The sequence below is a fragment of the Ictalurus furcatus genome, chromosome 25 (genome assembly GCF_023375685.1).
Source record: "Ictalurus furcatus strain D&B chromosome 25, Billie_1.0, whole genome shotgun sequence".
Taxonomy (NCBI): domain Eukaryota; kingdom Metazoa; phylum Chordata; class Actinopteri; order Siluriformes; family Ictaluridae; genus Ictalurus; species Ictalurus furcatus.
In genome coordinates, this window is record NC_071279.1 from 16,430,520 (window position 1) to 16,448,595 (window position 18,076).

Below are 18,076 nucleotides of genomic sequence, written 5' to 3' on the forward strand. Positions count from 1 at the left end.
AAATTGACTCAAGTAAAAGTATTTCCTGTCTGGGTAATAAACGGGATATTTTTTTTGTCCGCAACTTTTTCAAGCCCAAATATACGAAGGGTGCCAATAATTCTGCTTATTTAAACGTTTGAACGTTAATTACTTTTACAGTTACTTTGGCTTAATTAGAATCGATCAGTGGGATAAGTGTGTGTGTGTGATGCTTATAGTTTGAGTTGCGTGGTACATCGTTGTGTCCTCAGCTCTCAGTGTAATGCCCTTGAACCTGGTATTGGGCCAAGTACAGTGCGCACACACACACGCACATGCGTGCGCACTCTCTCTCTCCCCCCCCGTGGAGCGGCGTCACTCCATCGTAAATAATGTCAGGGGTGATGTAATATCACTCATGATAATAAAACTGGTGTAAATAGCTAAGACCAGATTTGAACTCTCTTGGCCTGAGTTGCTGTTAACATCTGTGTATATCTCTTCGCCCCCCCCCAGACCACTCCAGCTCGAGCGGCACGCTGTGTTTCCAGCCCCTCCGCTCGCAGGGCTCCATCCCCACCGCGCATGTCATGCCATCTCCATCCAGCTCCAAGCTCAGCGCCCAGTCGGTTCCCAGCAGCCCGTGGAACAGCCGCCAGCTCTCCTCCCCTGTCTCCAGCCCGCTGGACATGAAGGACCCTCGACCCGTGCGCCGCTGGTCCTCCCTCACCCGCCTGGGCGGCCAGGAGAAAAGCGGCAGGACGTCGTGTCACCCGGACGCCCACGGATCACTGGACCGTAGCCTGCTCCACGCCCGGGCCGACTCGTCTCCGCTCAAGCCGAGCACGCTGGACCTGAGCTACAGTGCCTTACCTGAGAGCAGAGCCTCCCTCGTGATGCCCAGGGGGCACCAGGCCGTCGGTGGGTCGCCCATCCAGCCCAGCGTGAGGACTCAGATGTGGCTGAGCGAGCAGATGGAGTTCAGACCCGAGGGCGTGAGCACGTGGCTGAGCGAGCAGCAGCAGCGAGACAGGATGAGGCAGGAGGCCGAGCTCTCGCAGGTAAGAGTAACGTTCGACGTAACACGTCCACCATGAGCAGTCAGCCGTGTTCGAGCAAGAACGATGCAGAAATAATAATAATAATAAACTTTATTTTATAGAGCGCCTTTAAAAGCTGACTGCTCATGCGCATATGCCTAGAAATATCTAGAAAGGTCAAACTTGCTCTTAGAATATACATAGTAAATATTCTGCTGCCCCCTAGTGGACAGACTCCATCCTAGCACCATCAATGCCTCAAAATTTTTTATAAGCAGAACACATGCCTGTTTACCTGTAAAAACTACAGAAGCATTACTTTAATATATATACAATCATATTTTGCCTATTTATTAAGCTTTTTAATTTTCACTTTTTTAATTAAATTACGAAAAATGTTTTACTTTTTCCACAATATAAAATTTGTTTGAGATGCACCTGTGTGTGTGCATACGTGCATGTGTGTGTATATACATGTGTATGTGTGTGTGTGTGTGTGTGTGTGTGTGTGTGTGTGTGTATGTATGTATGTGTGTATGTGTATGTATGTGTGTGTGTGTGTGTGTGTGTGTGTGTGTGTGTATGTATGTGTGTGTGTGTGTGTGTGTGTGTGTATATATATATATATATATATATATATATATATATATATATATAAATATAATACACACACAGGCCTGAAATGGATTTTATCTGTAAGTGTAGGAAGTTGGTGATAATTTTATACACTTTTGAAATCTCAGCATCTTTCCCAGTGGTTTTTTTTTTTCCTCTCTTTTTTTGTAAAACTATACATAAAAAATATCAATATCAAAGCTCAATAGAACTGTCCCAAGTTGTCCTAAAGAAACATGAGATGGCTCATAGGTGTGCTCATCAGTGGAGGATATTTATTATCAGTTTAGTTCACATACACCTTCATTATAATCTCCCTCTTGTGTATCTGCTGACATTTTAAACCCGCGCACTCGTGCACGTGCAAAACAACATCGATTACATTTCTACACACACTATATACAAACCAAACCGTGTAACATCAAAGTGTAACATCAGCGTTTCAGGCTGTAAGATGGTGGTTGTTTTTCTGTAATCAAACAGCCATGTGAGTTTCATCATCGTGCACCACTTTCCACCCAAGCAGCTTTCTTTATGAACTGGAGATCCGAGGTCGTCGGTCTGGGTCCTGGAAGGCCTTTTCAGCCCCGTCAGACATGGCCATGAGGGTGAATGACATGGCAAAAATAGTGTATTAATATACATAAGGTATATATCAAGATATTTAGGTTTGCAAACTGGTAAAAAAAAAAAATAAAAAAAAAAAAACCAACAACAACAAAAAAAAAGAAACAGGATTGGATAACAATAATATCGATATTGTGATAAATGACGTCACAGTATACTTTGAGATATTGAAGATATTGTCCTAAATATTTTTATCATCGATTGGAAGTCGCTGATTTGTTCTTAAAATGTTACACTTCTTTTCAGCGTTAAATTATTTATTTTTGTAGCCGCAAAATCATACAAAAAAAAAATTGTGTTGTGATGTGACGCTATTGGTTTGCTGCCATTTTTATTTAATTTTTTTGCATATTTATTTTTCATAAGTATCCTGGTACTATATACGGTATGATTTCTTTAGGGATTTTAGATTTTTGTTCTGATCGCCCACCCCTAGTGCCACTCCTGTGACGGATTTAAGGACGTTTCGTTTGACGTCCCGACAAATAAATCACTTTTTAAAAATAAAACTTTTCGTGAGCAGGAGTCACAATCAAGTCTTATCGTCCAGCTCAAGTTTTATCGTCGAACCGAACAGCGTAGCCGAAGGTCTGCAGATCTCCCATAATGCACTGTGGAGTAGGGAGAAGAAGGGTGGGCGGAGGAGTGCAATTAAAGACGTTGGTCTTAGGTTTTTATTCGTTGCAGTATAAACATCACCACTAGATGGTGCAAGCGAGTCGGAAGCTGTGTTTATGTCTTAAGTGCCATTCGGACGGATAAAATGTTCACACAGGTTGTGTTTGATCGAAAGGAGGTCACGTGATCATAACACGTATGTAAGCTTTAATTGATCTGTTCTCACGTGGAACGCGATAACTTCCCTAAAACCCCCGAAAGTGTCGCTTCTTTATCACGTCGAGTTATTTTAAACGTCATCTATGGTTTATTGATCTGTTTTAAACTCTGCTTTTGTTTTGGTTTATGTGGGAGACTATAAAAAATTAAAAATGGGGGAAAAAAAAGACCAGAGTGCTTCCTGGAGTGTCTTTTATACTAAAGAAAATTTTTTTTTACCTACATGGTGGATTCAGACTACAATCCCAGAGATACGCTGGTAATGATTACACTGCCGCACCTCCACATGTAAAAGTGAATCCGATCCAAATCGGGCTTTAATCAGCGAAACGGTCATTTCCTGCATTAAACAGCATGTTTTAGTGGGCGGGACTTTGACTGGCTTATGAAAAGTGGGCGTCTCGGCTGTTGGTTTTTAATCGCAGCGATGTAGATAGAAATTCTGAGGCTGTTTAAAGGCAGGAAAACGTCTAGTGCTGCACTTTAGTGGAAGATTACATACAAATTAGAATTGCTTTGCAAGCACCATCTGAGCACGTGAGCTTTCGCGGTAAAAAGGTCAGTTTCGATTTGTTTGCCGTTAAGAAGCGCACACCTTTTCCACATAAAAGACCTCCTAGATTGCTTTCGGTGTTAAAGCAATGCATCAAAATGTCATTCATGAAGTGATAGTGGAACTGACACTCAAACAGAGAGAGATTGTGTGTGTGTGTGTGTGTGTGTGTGTGTGTGAGAGAGAGAGAGAGAGAGAGATCCCCCGATACCGCTACCTCTATAGTAAATGTGTTCAGGCCATATTAAGTCTTGAGCGCTTGAGGTGAGCGGCTCAGCTCAGGTCATATGAGCTTGACCAGAATGAGCATGAGCAGCAGCACGATGACGATGAGCAGGAAGTTGAGCAGCAGGTTGAGACCCCGGTTGTTGGTGAGATCCATGATGAAAGACGTCGGAGTTGGCGTGTCGGCGTTCTGGACGATGGTAGAGTGCGAGCTCGCAGTGAGGCGCCGCGTGGCTCAGGGACGGCCGTGCTCGGCGTGCGGTGCCGGGAGGAGGACGAGGTTACACCACGCTGTCCGTCCTTCACACATGGAAAGAGCTAAACACCATCAACAAGGACAGATAAGAGCACAGCGTCGCCGTTCTTAATAAGGAACTGCTTGTTCGTTTGGTGTCTGACTTTCACATCTTTACTTTTTTTTTTTTTTTTTTGCCCAAGAGCAAGAGTCTGTCATTTTAGACATTAAGTTTAAAGCGGAGCTTTGTTATACACGTCACTGATTTCAGTTGTCCAAGATGGCCGACACCTCAACGTCCAATACTCTCTAAAGTTCGGTCAGAGTTCCTCTAGTAAAGTCCGTTCACTTGGCGACACAGTGATTTTTCAATCGTAATCGTATAAGATCAGGTTCGTATCTACTTTAACGTTGGGGAGACCTGTAAACTTGAAAGAGATCGACCAAATGATGTTTTAAACACGGTTATGAGATCGATCATTTGTGGCTCAAATAGAACGAAAGGTGATTTCTGAGGTCACTCCAGAATCTGATAAGCCTGGTGTTTTCTGCCAACATCTTAACCAACAAGCTGATTGGCTCTTTTTACCGAGGGGTGGGGCTTTGGTAATACAGCAGCCATGTTGAGAGTTACACATTGCTCCATTCCTAAAGTATTAGAAGTTCTCTGGTTTAGTTTATAGATTACGGTAAGTCACGACTTGTCCTGTCGTATGGAACGATAAAAAAAAATTTTTACACTTGTGACAAAATGGAATAACAAAATGGTTTCTTGAATGAATATAAATAAAGCCTGTTTGGACAGATGACAAAAAAAAAAAAAATACAGTGACGCGTAACCTGTTTTGACAAGGTTACGAGAGCTGTCGTAAAATTCTATCAAATTACTTCAAAAACTGAAACAAATTCAAGAACGTTTTTGCGCGCTAAAAATAAACCATGCTTAAATGAAGTCTACTTTTCCACTAGTTTACGGCAAATTGTCATAAACGATCTCTGTTACGTTTAGAGCTGGACAGTATTACAAAATGACCTTGATATCGTGATGAATTATGTCACAACACAGTTTTCCTGAGCGTTGTCCGTGTGTTTCAACCGTTACAAACTACGTGTCAAATATTTCCCTCATTTTTAGTGTCCAATCGTTTTTCTAGATAAAGGAGTATAATCGAACTCGTATACCTCGATATAGATTGCGAATCATAGAAATATCTCCAACTACAGTGATTGTTAACGTTTTAGTTAGCTACGTGAGCCTGATACCTCTGGGGCAAAACTAAAGACGTGAACGTCAGACGCCAAACGCTACGTTTAAGGTAAATCGTTTGCACTTTAAGGTCGTAGTTAAGGTTTGTGTGTTTAGTTTCGGACGCTAACGTGGATGAACCATAGCGTGGTGGGGGTTTAAGAAACTTGCTCCACACACATACACGTATTCATATCTCTGAGTGTTTATTGTAGCCTTGTTAATATTCAGTGTTACATATGGTATAGTGCAGTGCTCAGGCTTTGAGTCCATTTCTCAGTCCTGGTTTGTGAGCTCAGGTGAAGGGACGGGGAATCGGGAATGTGGAATCGGTTCTGCGGTCCTCAGACTCCCACAATTCCCTGCGGCTATCCCGCTGTTGTGCCGTTATTTGATGGACCGGAGTGTATTATTTGCAAGAACGGTGCGATGAAATGCATGCAGCATGCAGATATACAGTTAAACCCTGACCCCCTGCTCTGACCCAAGCCCAAGCCCCTCCCTGACTGAGTCCATGGCCCTGATTGGCCGCAAGGCCACGTCCCGGCCCCTCCTCCAGCTCACATTAGCAAGACGATGATGTAGATGAGCAGCAGGCAGATGAGGATGAGGCAGAAGTTGACGAAGAGGTTCTGCATGTTCTGCTTAGCCTGCTGGGGAACCTCCATGGTGGACGCCCTCCTGATGGCCGCACGGGTCATGTGCTGCACCTTCTCCATAGTATGCTAGGACTGTGCAAGTGGGGTGCTGGAGGTGAACGCACACAAACACACACACACAGAGAGAGAGAGAGAGAGAGAGAGAGAGAGAGAGGTGTAGGAGTGCAGAAGGATGAGATGGAGGGTGTGGTGTGCAGTTGCTTGTAGTGCTCGTGAGGACAGAGGTGGTCCAGGAGCTGGTGGAGTCCACAGAGCTGATGGAGGGAGCAGTAGAGAAGCTGAATGAATACGCATGCACACAACATGGGAGCAGTCATGCCACATTTACATGCATGCACAACATACTGAACTGTTCATGAGCTGTTTTGAAAGTACCGTTCTGTAGACTGTTCAGCAATGCACCAAAATGATTCACTCAAACTGAACATTAAAGCACCTATTACACATTTACTGCTTTTATCCAGAACGACTTACATAAGTGCTTTGTAGTCATCAATAAATAATTCCTCAAGGGTTAGGGTTAGGTTTAGACCCTGCAACATCCTCCTGCTAATATCCTGGAACACATCCTCCTGCTAGTACCCTGCAACACATCCTCACGCTAGTACCCTGCAACACATCCTCCTGCTAGTACCCTGGAACACATCCTCCTGCTAGTACCCTGCAACACATCCTCACGCTAGTACCCTGCAACACATCCTCACGCTAGTACCCTGCAACACATCCTCACGCTAGTACCCTGCAACACATCCTCCTGCTAGTACCCTGGAACACATCCTCCTGCTAGTACCCTGCAACACATCCTCCTGCTAGTACCCTGCAACACATCCTCACGCTAGTACCCTGCAACATCCTCCTGCTAGTACCCTGCAACACATCCTCACGCTAGTACCCTGCAACATCCTCCTGCTAGTACCCTGCAACACATCCTCCTGCTAGTACCCTGCAACACATCCTCACGCTAGTACCCTGCAACACATCCTCACGCTAGTACCCTGGAACACATCCTCCTGCTAGTACCCTGGAACACATCCTCCTGCTAGTACCCTGCAACACATCCTCACGCTAGTAACCTGGAACACATCCTCACGCTAGTACCCTGCAACACATCCTCCTGCTAGTACCCTGCAACACATCCTCCTGCTAGTACCCTGCAACACATCCTCACGCTAGTACCCTGCAACACATCCTCCTGCTAGTACCCTGCAACACATCCTCACGCTAGTACCCTGCAACACATCCTCCTGCTAGTACCCTGCAACACATCCTCACGCTAGTACCCTGGAACACATCCTCACGCTAGTACCCTGGAACACATCCTCACGCTAGTACCCTGCAACACATCCTCCTGCTAGTACCCTGGAACACATCCTCCTGCTAGTACCCTGCAACACATCCTCACGCTAGTAACCTGGAACACATCCTCACGCTAGTACCCTGCAACACATCCTCCTGCTAGTACCCTGCAACACATCCTCACGCTAGTACCCTGCAACACATCCTCACGCTAGTACCCTGCAACACATCCTCACGCTAGTACTCTGCAACACATCCTCACGCTAGTACCCTGCAACACATCCTCACGCTAGTACCCTGCAACACATCCTCACGCTAGTACCCTGCAACACATCCTCCTGCTAGTACCCTGCAACACATCCTCACGCTAGTACCCTGCAACACATCCTCACGCTAGTACCCTGCAACACATCCTCCTGCTAGTACCCTGCAACACATCCTCCTGCTAGTACCCTGCAACACATCCTCACGCTAGTACCCTGCAACACATCCTCACGCTAGTACCCTGCAACACATCCTCACGCTAGTACCCTGCAACACATCCTCACGCTAGTACCCTGGAACACATCCTCACGCTAGTACCCTGCAACACATCCTCACGCTAGTACCCTGCAACACATCCTCACGCTAGTACCCTGCAACACATCCTCCTGCTAGTACCCTGCAACACATCCTCACGCTAGTACCCTGCAACACATCCTCACGCTAGTACCCTGCAACACATCCTCACGCTAGTACTCTGCAACACATTCTCACGCTAGTACCCTGCAACACATCCTCACGCTAGTACCCTGCAACACATCCTCACGCTAGTACCCTGCAACACATCCTCCTGCTAGTACCCTGCAACACATCCTCACGCTAGTACCCTGCAACACATCCTCACGCTAGTACCCTGCAACACATCCTCACGCTAGTACCCTGCAACACATCCTCCTGCTAGTACCCTGCAACACATCCTCCTGCTAGTACCCTGCAACACATCCTCACGCTAGTACCCTCAACACATCCTCACGCTAGTACCCTGCAACACATCCTCACGCTAGTACCCTGGAACACATCCTCCTGCTAGTACCCTGCAACACATCCTCACGCTAGTACCCTGCAACACATCCTCCTGCTAGTACCCTGCAACACATCCTCACGCTAGTACCCTGCAACACATCCTCACGCTAGTACCCTGCAACACATCCTCCTGCTAGTACCCTGCAACACATCCTCCTGCTAGTACCCTGCAACACATCCTCCTGCTAGTACCCTGCAACACATCCTCACGCTAGTACCCTCAACACATCCTCACGCTAGTACCCTGCAACACATCCTCACGCTAGTACCCTGGAACACATCCTCCTGCTAGTACCCTGCAACACATCCTCACGCTAGTACCCTGCAACACATCCTCACGCTAGTACCCTGCAACACATCCTCCTGCTAGTACCCTGCAACACATCCTCACGCTAGTACCCTGGAACACATCCCCACGCTAGTACCCTGCAACACATCCTCCTGCTAGTACCCTGCAACACATCCTCACGCTAGTACCCTGCAACACATCCCTGGACTAAAAATCGACAACCTGTGACTTAAAATCCTAGTGCTGTTAATATTATTGTTAATATTCATTACCTTGTACTTTTTCAACAGTTTATTTAGTCTTTTACACTTTTAATCTTTATTCAGAACTTTGTATTAATCGGTGTTCCACTGAAAGAGTACAGCATAAAGAAAAACCTATTATACAACTATTCCACTTTATGCATAATGTTATGCTTTCAGTTAATAATAGTGAATTCTTCTTTGGCAATTCTCAGCATTTTTACTTTCTTGGTCCAATAAACAAACTGAAATGGCAGTTGTTTTAGACATTTTCAGCCAAATATTTCTGAAATTTGAACGGCTCTCTATTAGTCGCCCAAATTTAGTTTCGAAGGAGTTTTATTTTTTATGCAGTGATGAATTGCTCAACGTTTTGTTTATCCAGTAATATAAACTCAACAACAAAGACGTACATAAGAGCCATCAACAAGGTTTAAGATTTTCTCAAGAATTCAGCAGAACTGCAATACTTGCCGATTTCCACACTCCGACCAGCTTTTATCAATCTCAAATAAAAGCATTTAATCATAAACATGTGTACAGCGCTTAGGGTCACTTACAGGGCAGTAGGTTTCCTCTGAGTTATTCACCATCACACCACAGAATCCTTCGGCCTGATTGGTCAGAACGTGTTGATTAATATCTCTAACAGCATCTCTGTCGCGAGTTATTGTAACTACCGTCTAGTTACTGAAGTAATCGTTTATACTGTGACGTTTTTGTGAGATGTTTAGCATTTTGGAAGGAGCTTTGTAACAGACATAAAGTTTTCTGACAGGCAGGTCTTCAGTATGATGTTTCTCAGTACTAAGTAACTCAGTAAGATGCCTTTTGTCGGTCTTATTAAGTTTGAGATCATTTGTATCTGCTTTAATGTAAGTGTTTCTTGGACGTTCCACAACATTACGTTTAACTATAAACGGACAAAAAAAATACAACTTTGTTCTTTAATGAAAAATGATTAGTCAATGGTTATATATATATATATATATATATATATATATATATATATATATATTTTTTTTTTTTTTTTTTAAAGAACACCATAGTTTTTTTATCCATTTATAGTTGCATTCCATGTTGCTAGAGCTGTATTTTTATTTATTTTTTTGGACGTGCTTAGTGCACTCGCCGAATAAAAAGCAGAACGTTAGCTAAAAATGCTTCAGGAATGCAATTCAGAGGCGGACTTTTGGCGCGGAACATTTCCGTAGTTTGTTTTATGCTCGTTTTCTAGCTGATGAAAACCCAGTACTAAAGAATTCTGACAGTTGTTTATACTTGTTAGAGTCGTGACAGGAGCTGCATCTACGTGCGAAGGTTTGCAGACGGTCCTAGAAGCCTAACGATAATCCATCAGTAGCTAACACGTGGCCCAGGGCCAGATCCAGCCCGCGCTGGAAAGAAATAATCCCTGGGTTTATCGTTTCATGCTGAAGAAGGACTAAAATACTGACGAGTAAATCGCAGTGCTCCTGGGTAGACTGGGCGCAGCCGTCAAGTGCTTTGCCGAAAGATAAAACACTCCATTATGAAGACTTCAGCGTTTATGTGGAGAGGCGCTTATCTTCCTCTCTCACACTGCTTTAGTTGGCTCCTGTTCGGAGCGAGGGTCTCATGAGGGAACGTTCCCAGAACCTCCAAAGCCGTACATCCTCAAAAAGGCCCCGGCTGACGCTATCAGCCACGCACACTACAGATTATTCTTAGGAATGACCTTTGACTGTCAGCAGGCACAATGTGGCTCTGTCCAGAACTCATCGCCTGCATTTTACCAGTTATGATAAGGAGGCATGAACACTGCCAGATCCTTGCTATCTCTGCACATCATCTCTGACCGGATGTGCGTCACTGGTAAGTGTTTAATTGATCGCATGTAGCTTTCTAGCGCTTGGCCCCCTCTACTCGCCGATTTAGAGATGAACCAGATCTTCAAGGCATTTTAACGAGATTTAAACGATTTCCGCAATTCGTCTCTTTTAGGGCGGTTTTCGTTGCCAAGCCTTGTGCGTACAAAAAAAAAAAGATGATGATGATGAGCCTCTTTTCCACTGTAGGGTCAATCGGTTCTGAGCAAGGACGGAAACGTCCTCATGTTTATGTTCGTGTTTGCGGTGTTGACGGCTTCATCGTAATCACCCTGTCAGCGCGGCCTGAGCGAGTGTCGCTGCAGCACGATACACGAACACCTCCTCACACACACACACACTTGAAACTCTAAAGTGCGTGCCAACAGCGTCGCCCAGAAACATTCCAGCACCCAAGCAGAGCGTAGCTTCAGGCGATAACTTCACGAGGAGGCTGTGAAGTCTCCCAACACACCCTTCACAGGCTGGGGAAACGTACCCTTACATGGTTACTCGGAGCACACTGCTTACTATTATGGCTGCATTTATTTTGAAAGTGTCACAGAGCATCGCTTGGATAAATGTAGGTGCTCTTCATCATCTGAACATCTACAGAGTGCCAGAGAGAGAGAAAAGGTCTGGCTCGAACCGAAGAAGGAAATCCACAGCCGCAGATTCCCCAAACCCGTGTGGGTTTACGCGCGCTTTGTTTCCCCGCTGTTCTGGCAGCGTTCCTGCACAAATAAAGTCCTCTCGAGGCAGAGGGAGGGGTGTGCGACTGCATACTGCAACTTTCCATGATGGCATGACGGAGCAATGTGTGGCTCTGAGAGCCATCGTTACAGCTCACTCAGAGGCTACACACGCACTACACATTTCTGGTAGTGTTGTCTACAGTCGGACGTTCAGCTAACGTTTTGACGTAGGCTTTAAGGCTGGAAATATACTGCGCGTATAAAGTCTGGACTGAGATCTGCAAGTCTGCACAGTATCATTATAACGGCCTCCAGTATGCAAATGACTCCCAAAACCTACAAAACGTTTGGATGTGTAGATGCCCCTGATTTCTCAAATCATTCTGGATTGCAGGATAAATAATAATATTTAGGGCTCGGTCAGTGTGTAAGTACGGTATACGGAGGATTGTAACGTCATACGTGTACAGTTTGTCTTTTCATCTAGAAAACTCGACATGTTTACATGGGGGACTGTGCGAGTGTGTGTTTATTCGGTGATACAAATACAAACGAAGAAAAAGCGAACAGATCTGCTTATGCTTGAATATTATATAGCAGATAGTCAGCTGATCCGGGGTTATTTATTTATTAATTTCACTGATCAATATTTTATATTCTGATTTTCATTCTGGCAAACGTCTGTTTTTGTGTAATCGTGCTTTGATGTATGCGTATCGGTGTGCGAGCGTGTACGAGTGCGCACGTCTTACCTGAGCCTGTGGAAGCGAGGCGGTAGCAGTGAGGTCCAGCCTGCGCCGGTGAGCTTTACGTCCTCGCTCCGTCCGGTTCTCACACAGCTTCAGAGGCTGACAACGGGCTCTGGGAGTTTTTGTTCAGGATGTCGGAGAGTTTTATGAGTGAAAACGCAGAGGGGAGGAGAAATCGAGGGGATGATAGCAAAACAGCGATGCGTAGGAGGGGTCTGAGCTCTCATCTCACGCTTTTGTTTTCTAAGGCCTGGTGGGGTTTTTTTTTTTTGTTTGGTTTTTTTCTTTTTCTTTTTTCCCCTCAGCTCAAAGTAGCTTTGAAATTAATTTCTCCATAAAAGGATCGGTGCACTGATTTCTCTGCAGCTAAATACAGTCTCTCAGAATCTCGGTTTCATCTTCAGTGTCATCAGGAGTAATCAGTTTGAGAACTGAGAGGTTTGTTATTGGTTTTGATGCGCAGATTAGTGGCGCATGTTGTGCTGATTGTTCTGAACAGCAGGGCTGAAAGTCTCGAGAGGCCTGAAAATTTGATTTAGCGGTGCCATGATGTGATGTGATTATATCAATTGGGGATTCTTTATACATCTTTATTTTTTATTTATATATTATTCAATAATATATTATATACATTTATTATATAACTTTTTAGTTATTTTTATTTTTTTCAAGAATGACAAAACAGCTTTTTCTTTTTTTATTAACCCCACCAGTTAAACCCCATATAGTAACCCCACCAGTTAACCCTCCCCCAATATAGTAACCCCACCAGTTAAACCCCCCCATATAGTAACCCCACCAGTTAAACCCCCATAAGGTAACCCCACCAGTTAACCCTCCCCCAATATAGTAACCCCACCAGTTAACCCTCCCCCAATATAGTAACCCCACCAGTTAACCCTCCCCCAATATAGTAACCCCACCAGTTAAACCCCCCCATATAGTAACCCCACCAGTTAAACCCCCATAAAGTAACCCCACCAGTTTAACCCCCCATATAGTTACCCCACCAGTTAACCCTCCCCCAATATAGTAACCCCACCAGTTAACCCTCCCCCAATATAGTAACCCCACCAGTTAACCCTCCCCCAATATAGTAACCCCACCAGTTAACCCTCCCCCATATAGTAACCCCACGAGTTAAACCCCCATACAGTAACCCCACCTGTAAACACCCCCCTCCCATCAGTTATGTTGTAAATTTATTCTAACGTGGCTGGTTGACTTAAAGGTTTAGTTTTATTCATCAGAAATCTTCCCATGAATCCCTTAACGAAACACTTCTGTTCATTCTCCAACTGCACACAGTACTTTCTCATTGTCCATTCCGCTGCCGGAGGATCAACGCAAGTATTCGATTGATGTTGTTGCCAGAGAAGTGTGTGCTTTGCATGACCCTTCCACTGACCTTGTCCAGCCACCTTTTTTTTCTTATTCCCAACCTTTGGCTTCCATCGACTCGACTCAAATTTTTTACAGGGGTTCTCCTGGGAGCATTGTGGACGAGTTTTTTCATAAGCTCCAGAGATAAAAACAGCTCTGAGCTTCCTCTTCCTTTTAAGGTGCTTGGCACGTTCGAGCAGAGCGAGCTCCAAGAGTGCATTTTTAACCGGAGAGGAAGGGTGATCAGGACACCGCTGTGGCATGTGCTGGCTGTGCTTCCCCTGGATGAGACAGCACGGTTGTTGGCACAGGCTAAACCCCCGCAGCTGAATCCCAGGTACTCAGAGACAAGCGTACGCACTTGTGTACTGAATACCACTGTTATTGGCTATACAAAGAGAGGCACTGGTGAACAGAAGATGGAAGTCAGAGGCACGTCATCCGAGCAGGACATTTTAATCCTTTGAGCCGTGGGTTGGCCAAACCATGTCCACCACTTGTCCAGGATGACCTCCAGCAGCTCGGCTGCACCGTCCCTCATGGTCAAGTCCTTATTGTTCATTATCATGCCTTGCAAGCCGAGTATCAGTTACGCACGCCATTATACCCCCCCCCCCCCCCCCCCCAATAGAAAGCACAGAGGACCACCGGCGCCATTTAACTATGCCAGACTAATGGACGGGCACGGCTTACGGAGTCACTCGTTAAAACGGGGGCGCTGTGCAAGGATGGTTGTTAGAGTCGACCTTGTTCAGACCGTTTCTTTGTTTATGGACTGTTTACTGGTTTGTGCATTCACAAGGCCCAGTCTTGGCTAGTTTGGATGGTACGTCTGCTTATTAGCAGCAGTATATCAACGTTGCACCTCTTCACTTAGCTTAGTGCATAGAGCTGCTCTGTGCCTCACCTGTCATCATGTATCTCATAGCAAGGTCGTCTCAGGACATCCGAAGCTCTTTGTGTGTACGCCTGTGTGTACTCGTGTATATTTGAACATTTTAAATTTTGCAGTTCCGTTGCCGGGGGCAAAAAAAACCTTTTGATTCAGATTTGATTCAAGGGCCGGTAAATATGCTCATTAGTCGGATCTGGTGCGTTCGAGAAGGGATTTTCACTTCCAGTGCTTGGTCCCCTGCCCAACACACCTAATTATTCAGATGAAGAGCTTGATTATTCGCTCCTGGAAACTAAGACTAACTCTTCTATGTTCCGTCTGTTCGGAGCAGTGTGGGCATGCCACATTGCGTAATTATTGACTTGGCATCTCCCCGGGGACGTGAAGAATGCAGCAGCAGTGCCAGTGCTGGAATGACAGATGGGATATGGCACAGAATAATGTTTCCACGATGCCTTTTACACAATCAAAAGTCGCACGGTGTATTTGATACCTATTTCAAATGGCAAGGTCATTTCAAAAGCTGTAAAATGAGGTGCGTTTTCTTGCTGCTCCACCACTTCCTGTTTATAAAGCTGTTAGATTAGCACAGAGTCATTTTAGACAAGCATTTTAAAGATGTAGCTTAGCATCGTTGGCACCGTGGCAGCTACAGATTAATTACTCAGAAGCCCGCTTATTACAGATCTTACTGTACACATCTAGGGAGACTGTAGAAGATTGCGATCATCTTCTTGTAGTCAACAGGGTCCAGTTGTTCAAAAATCGTTTCATCTGGATCAGATTGATCCGGATTTGAAAATCCCATGTTTTTACTATCCATCCAGTAATCCATCTTACTTTTGTTTGAAAAGACCAACATGGTCAGTAGTATGTTTAGCATACACTAATAGCGTAGCTAATAGAAAGAAGCTGCTGTAATTCCGAAAAGTAATGCAAGAAGAAATGCAGTAGGGATTATGTGTAGCATTGGTTTGGATTGGATCTTTTACACCCTGAACTATTCTGACACCAAATTCAAACTGGTGCTTATGAATAAAACATGACTAGTCTGGCGTCAGCACCAAGTTAAACATTTCCAATCAGTCTCTAGGATCTGACACCCAGTGCTGATGTAAAGTTCTCACCAATAGTTGAGTGTGTGCCAGGCTTCTGTAGACACACAGTGAGTGAGTGGCACCAGAGCTGATTGAGTTCACGGAATTGGCAGTGGATAAGCTGTGAAGTCTGGCAGTAGACGGGCTTCCTAGTGAGGTTTTGACGAGGATGAGATCTTCTCCCAGTTCACGCCGAGCAGTCACACTAGGCTTTATAAGCTCCTCTTTTATTCACTCAGGTTCTGGAAAGTAGCGCATAGAGCTGGGATCCTGCAGAGCCTGGACCAAAAAAATGTTTTTAAATGTCATGCTAGTCAAAAATGAAGCTCGAAACTTTGTCGTGGTGGTTTAAGTTACTAATTTGGTCATACTTTGCAACATAAACAACGTCAAACTGAAGGCACTGTTGAATTTGTTGGAATTCTTTCAGGAGGAGAGAAGTTTGGTCAGAATTACTTTAGGAGCAGCCAGGATTTGTCAGAATTCTTTTGTTAGCCGTTTGGATTGGTCCAGATTCATTTGGGAACAGGTGATTATTGGTCCAGATTCTTTCAGGAACAGGCAGGATCTGTTAGAATTCTTTTTGGGAGCGGGTTGAATTGGTCTGAATTCTTTTGGGAACAGGCATAATTGGTCAGAATTCTGTCAGGAACAGGTGGGATCGGTCAAGATTCTTTTGGGAGAGGGTGGGATTGGTCAGGATTCTTTGGGGGGAAAAGGGGATGGGGAATAAATTCTTATTTTGAAAGTGGGCTGGTCTGTGCAGAATTATTTTGGGAGTTGCTGGAATTGGTCCAGATTCTTTTGGGAGAGGGTGGGATTGGTTTGATTTCTTTCAGAAGCAGGCGGGATTAGGCAGAATCCCTTTTGGGGCATTGGTTGGAATTCTGATGGTCCGAGCTCTTTCTGGAGAGGGAGTGATTGGACAGGATTGTCTCGGGAGCAGGCAGACAGGTCAGAATTCCTTTGGAAGTTGGTGGGACTGGGAATCAAAAAGCTGTCCCACACCCCCCACTACTGTAGAGACTCTGGCTTAATCTACTGCTTTATGGCATGTAAACCTATTTTCAGTGTCAGTATTGTTTCAACCTGAGCAGGTTTGATCCGTCTTCTTACTGTAAATATTCGTCCAGTTCAAGCTTCAGAGTCGGCACGTTAGCGGAATGCAGTGCAGATCTCTGTGACCTCTGTGACCTTGGCTCGGAAGTCGCGTCCTTATCCCTGAGCCCGAGCTGAAACGGTTTCTAATGGGAAGCGTGCTAAACGTGCGCACGGACCTGTGAAGTTTAGTGTGGTAAAGCTGCCATTTCACAGTAAGAAGGCCTTGAACTATTTTCAGCTCTAACATTCACACACTCGCTGTATCATATGCGTGATTGGGCGCTTGGTTTTGCTGTGTGATGTGTGCGCTCTTGTTTAGGGAATCTGAAACAGGAATCGTGATCCATCCCAATGGAAGGCTTGGCATTTAGCATTTTTACTGCAGCCTGGCGTAATGAATGGGCTTCAGCTCTCCAGCAGCTGCTGCTTGTTCTGACTGTTGGCAGCACGTAGGGAGAGATAGACAGACAGATAACCAGACTTCCAAATACATGAAAGGTTTAGTCAGGAGGTTACTGCCACGGTGGGGTTGTGAGCAGAGATATTTATTCCAGTTTGATTTTTGAGTTCCCGTCTGTTTTGAAGCAGAAAGTTAGCTAATTGTCTGGCATCACATATTGATCTTCGTTAACTCTAAAGCTTTATGCTGTGTTAGATTAAACTCGGATGTGGGAAATCTGAGCTTGGATTTACAACATTTTCTCAACCTCCGTGCGTTCAAGCTGCATAGTAGAGAACAAAAACAACATAAAAATGAAAGAAAAACATGCTCCCGTGAAGAAAATTCGTCTCATGTTTGCTCTGTCTGAGCACCAACACTACTATAATCTCTTGTAAAAGCAGAGCATCAGAACTTTATGGTGTGAGAAGCCATGTTGATCTGACCTTATGTGCTGAACTCAGACTCGAGGGTCGAGGACTTCGTCCAGATTTGAAATTCGTACACAACAAGAGGCAGAGAAACTCTGATCTGATTAATAAACATTTTATGAATTGGAGGACAGTGGTCTAATCGTCTAGTATGGAAGACGGTAGGGTTAGATGATGTGGGATCCACTAGTTTTACCCAAAAATCTAGCTGAACCGGAGAAACGAAGCGAGACTAGTTACCTAATCTGACACAGCCCAATTAAATATTAAGACAGCACTGTAATATCATAAACTTCAGTTCATTCTGAGATCTTTACTGGATAACTCTGGTACTTATCCTTTTTTTTTTTTTTTTAAGAAAATTTAAACACAAATCTAACGGTGGGGATTGAGATGTTGACAACGGGGACATATTAAGCAATACAGCGACATTAATCCAAAGAGGGTTGATGGTTTTATTAGATTTTTTTTTGCCATAGTTATTTATAAATTCTGCATCGTACACCAGCTCCCAAAGCGAAGGAGTCAGACCGAGGTTCACAGCGTTGT

General features: G+C 44.7%; 2 protein-coding genes across 7 annotated transcripts in view; one reads left to right on the forward strand and one right to left on the reverse strand.

The window, feature by feature from the left end:
- Positions 1-18,076, forward strand: part of cep85l (centrosomal protein 85, like) — a 68,144-nt gene that overhangs the window by 33,478 nt on the left and 16,590 nt on the right. For all 4 annotated transcript variants that reach the window (XM_053613860.1, XM_053613859.1, XM_053613861.1 and 1 more), the window contains one exon: positions 478-1,022. In XM_053613860.1, coding sequence (XP_053469835.1) covers positions 478-1,022 — 545 coding nt within the window. The remainder of the gene's footprint in view (positions 1-477; positions 1,023-18,076) is intronic.
- pln (phospholamban) lies at positions 1,807-12,881 on the reverse strand. 3 transcript variants are annotated; one of them, XM_053613866.1, is made up of 3 exons: positions 12,185-12,867; positions 5,904-6,086; positions 1,807-4,176 (listed from the first exon to the last, which is right to left on the reverse strand). In XM_053613866.1, exons 2-3 carry the CDS (start codon positions 6,056-6,058, stop codon positions 4,161-4,163), a joined length of 171 nt encoding a protein of 56 aa, XP_053469841.1. In that variant the 5' UTR covers positions 6,059-6,086; positions 12,185-12,867; the 3' UTR covers positions 1,807-4,160. The 3 variants fall into 3 exon arrangements, 2 of the variants coding, with proteins under 2 accessions (XP_053469841.1, XP_053469840.1); XM_053613865.1 differs by having other exon boundaries at positions 5,904-6,252; positions 12,185-12,863; XR_008384640.1 differs by lacking the exon at positions 1,807-4,176 and adding an exon at positions 9,451-9,504 and having other exon boundaries at positions 6,076-6,252; positions 12,185-12,881.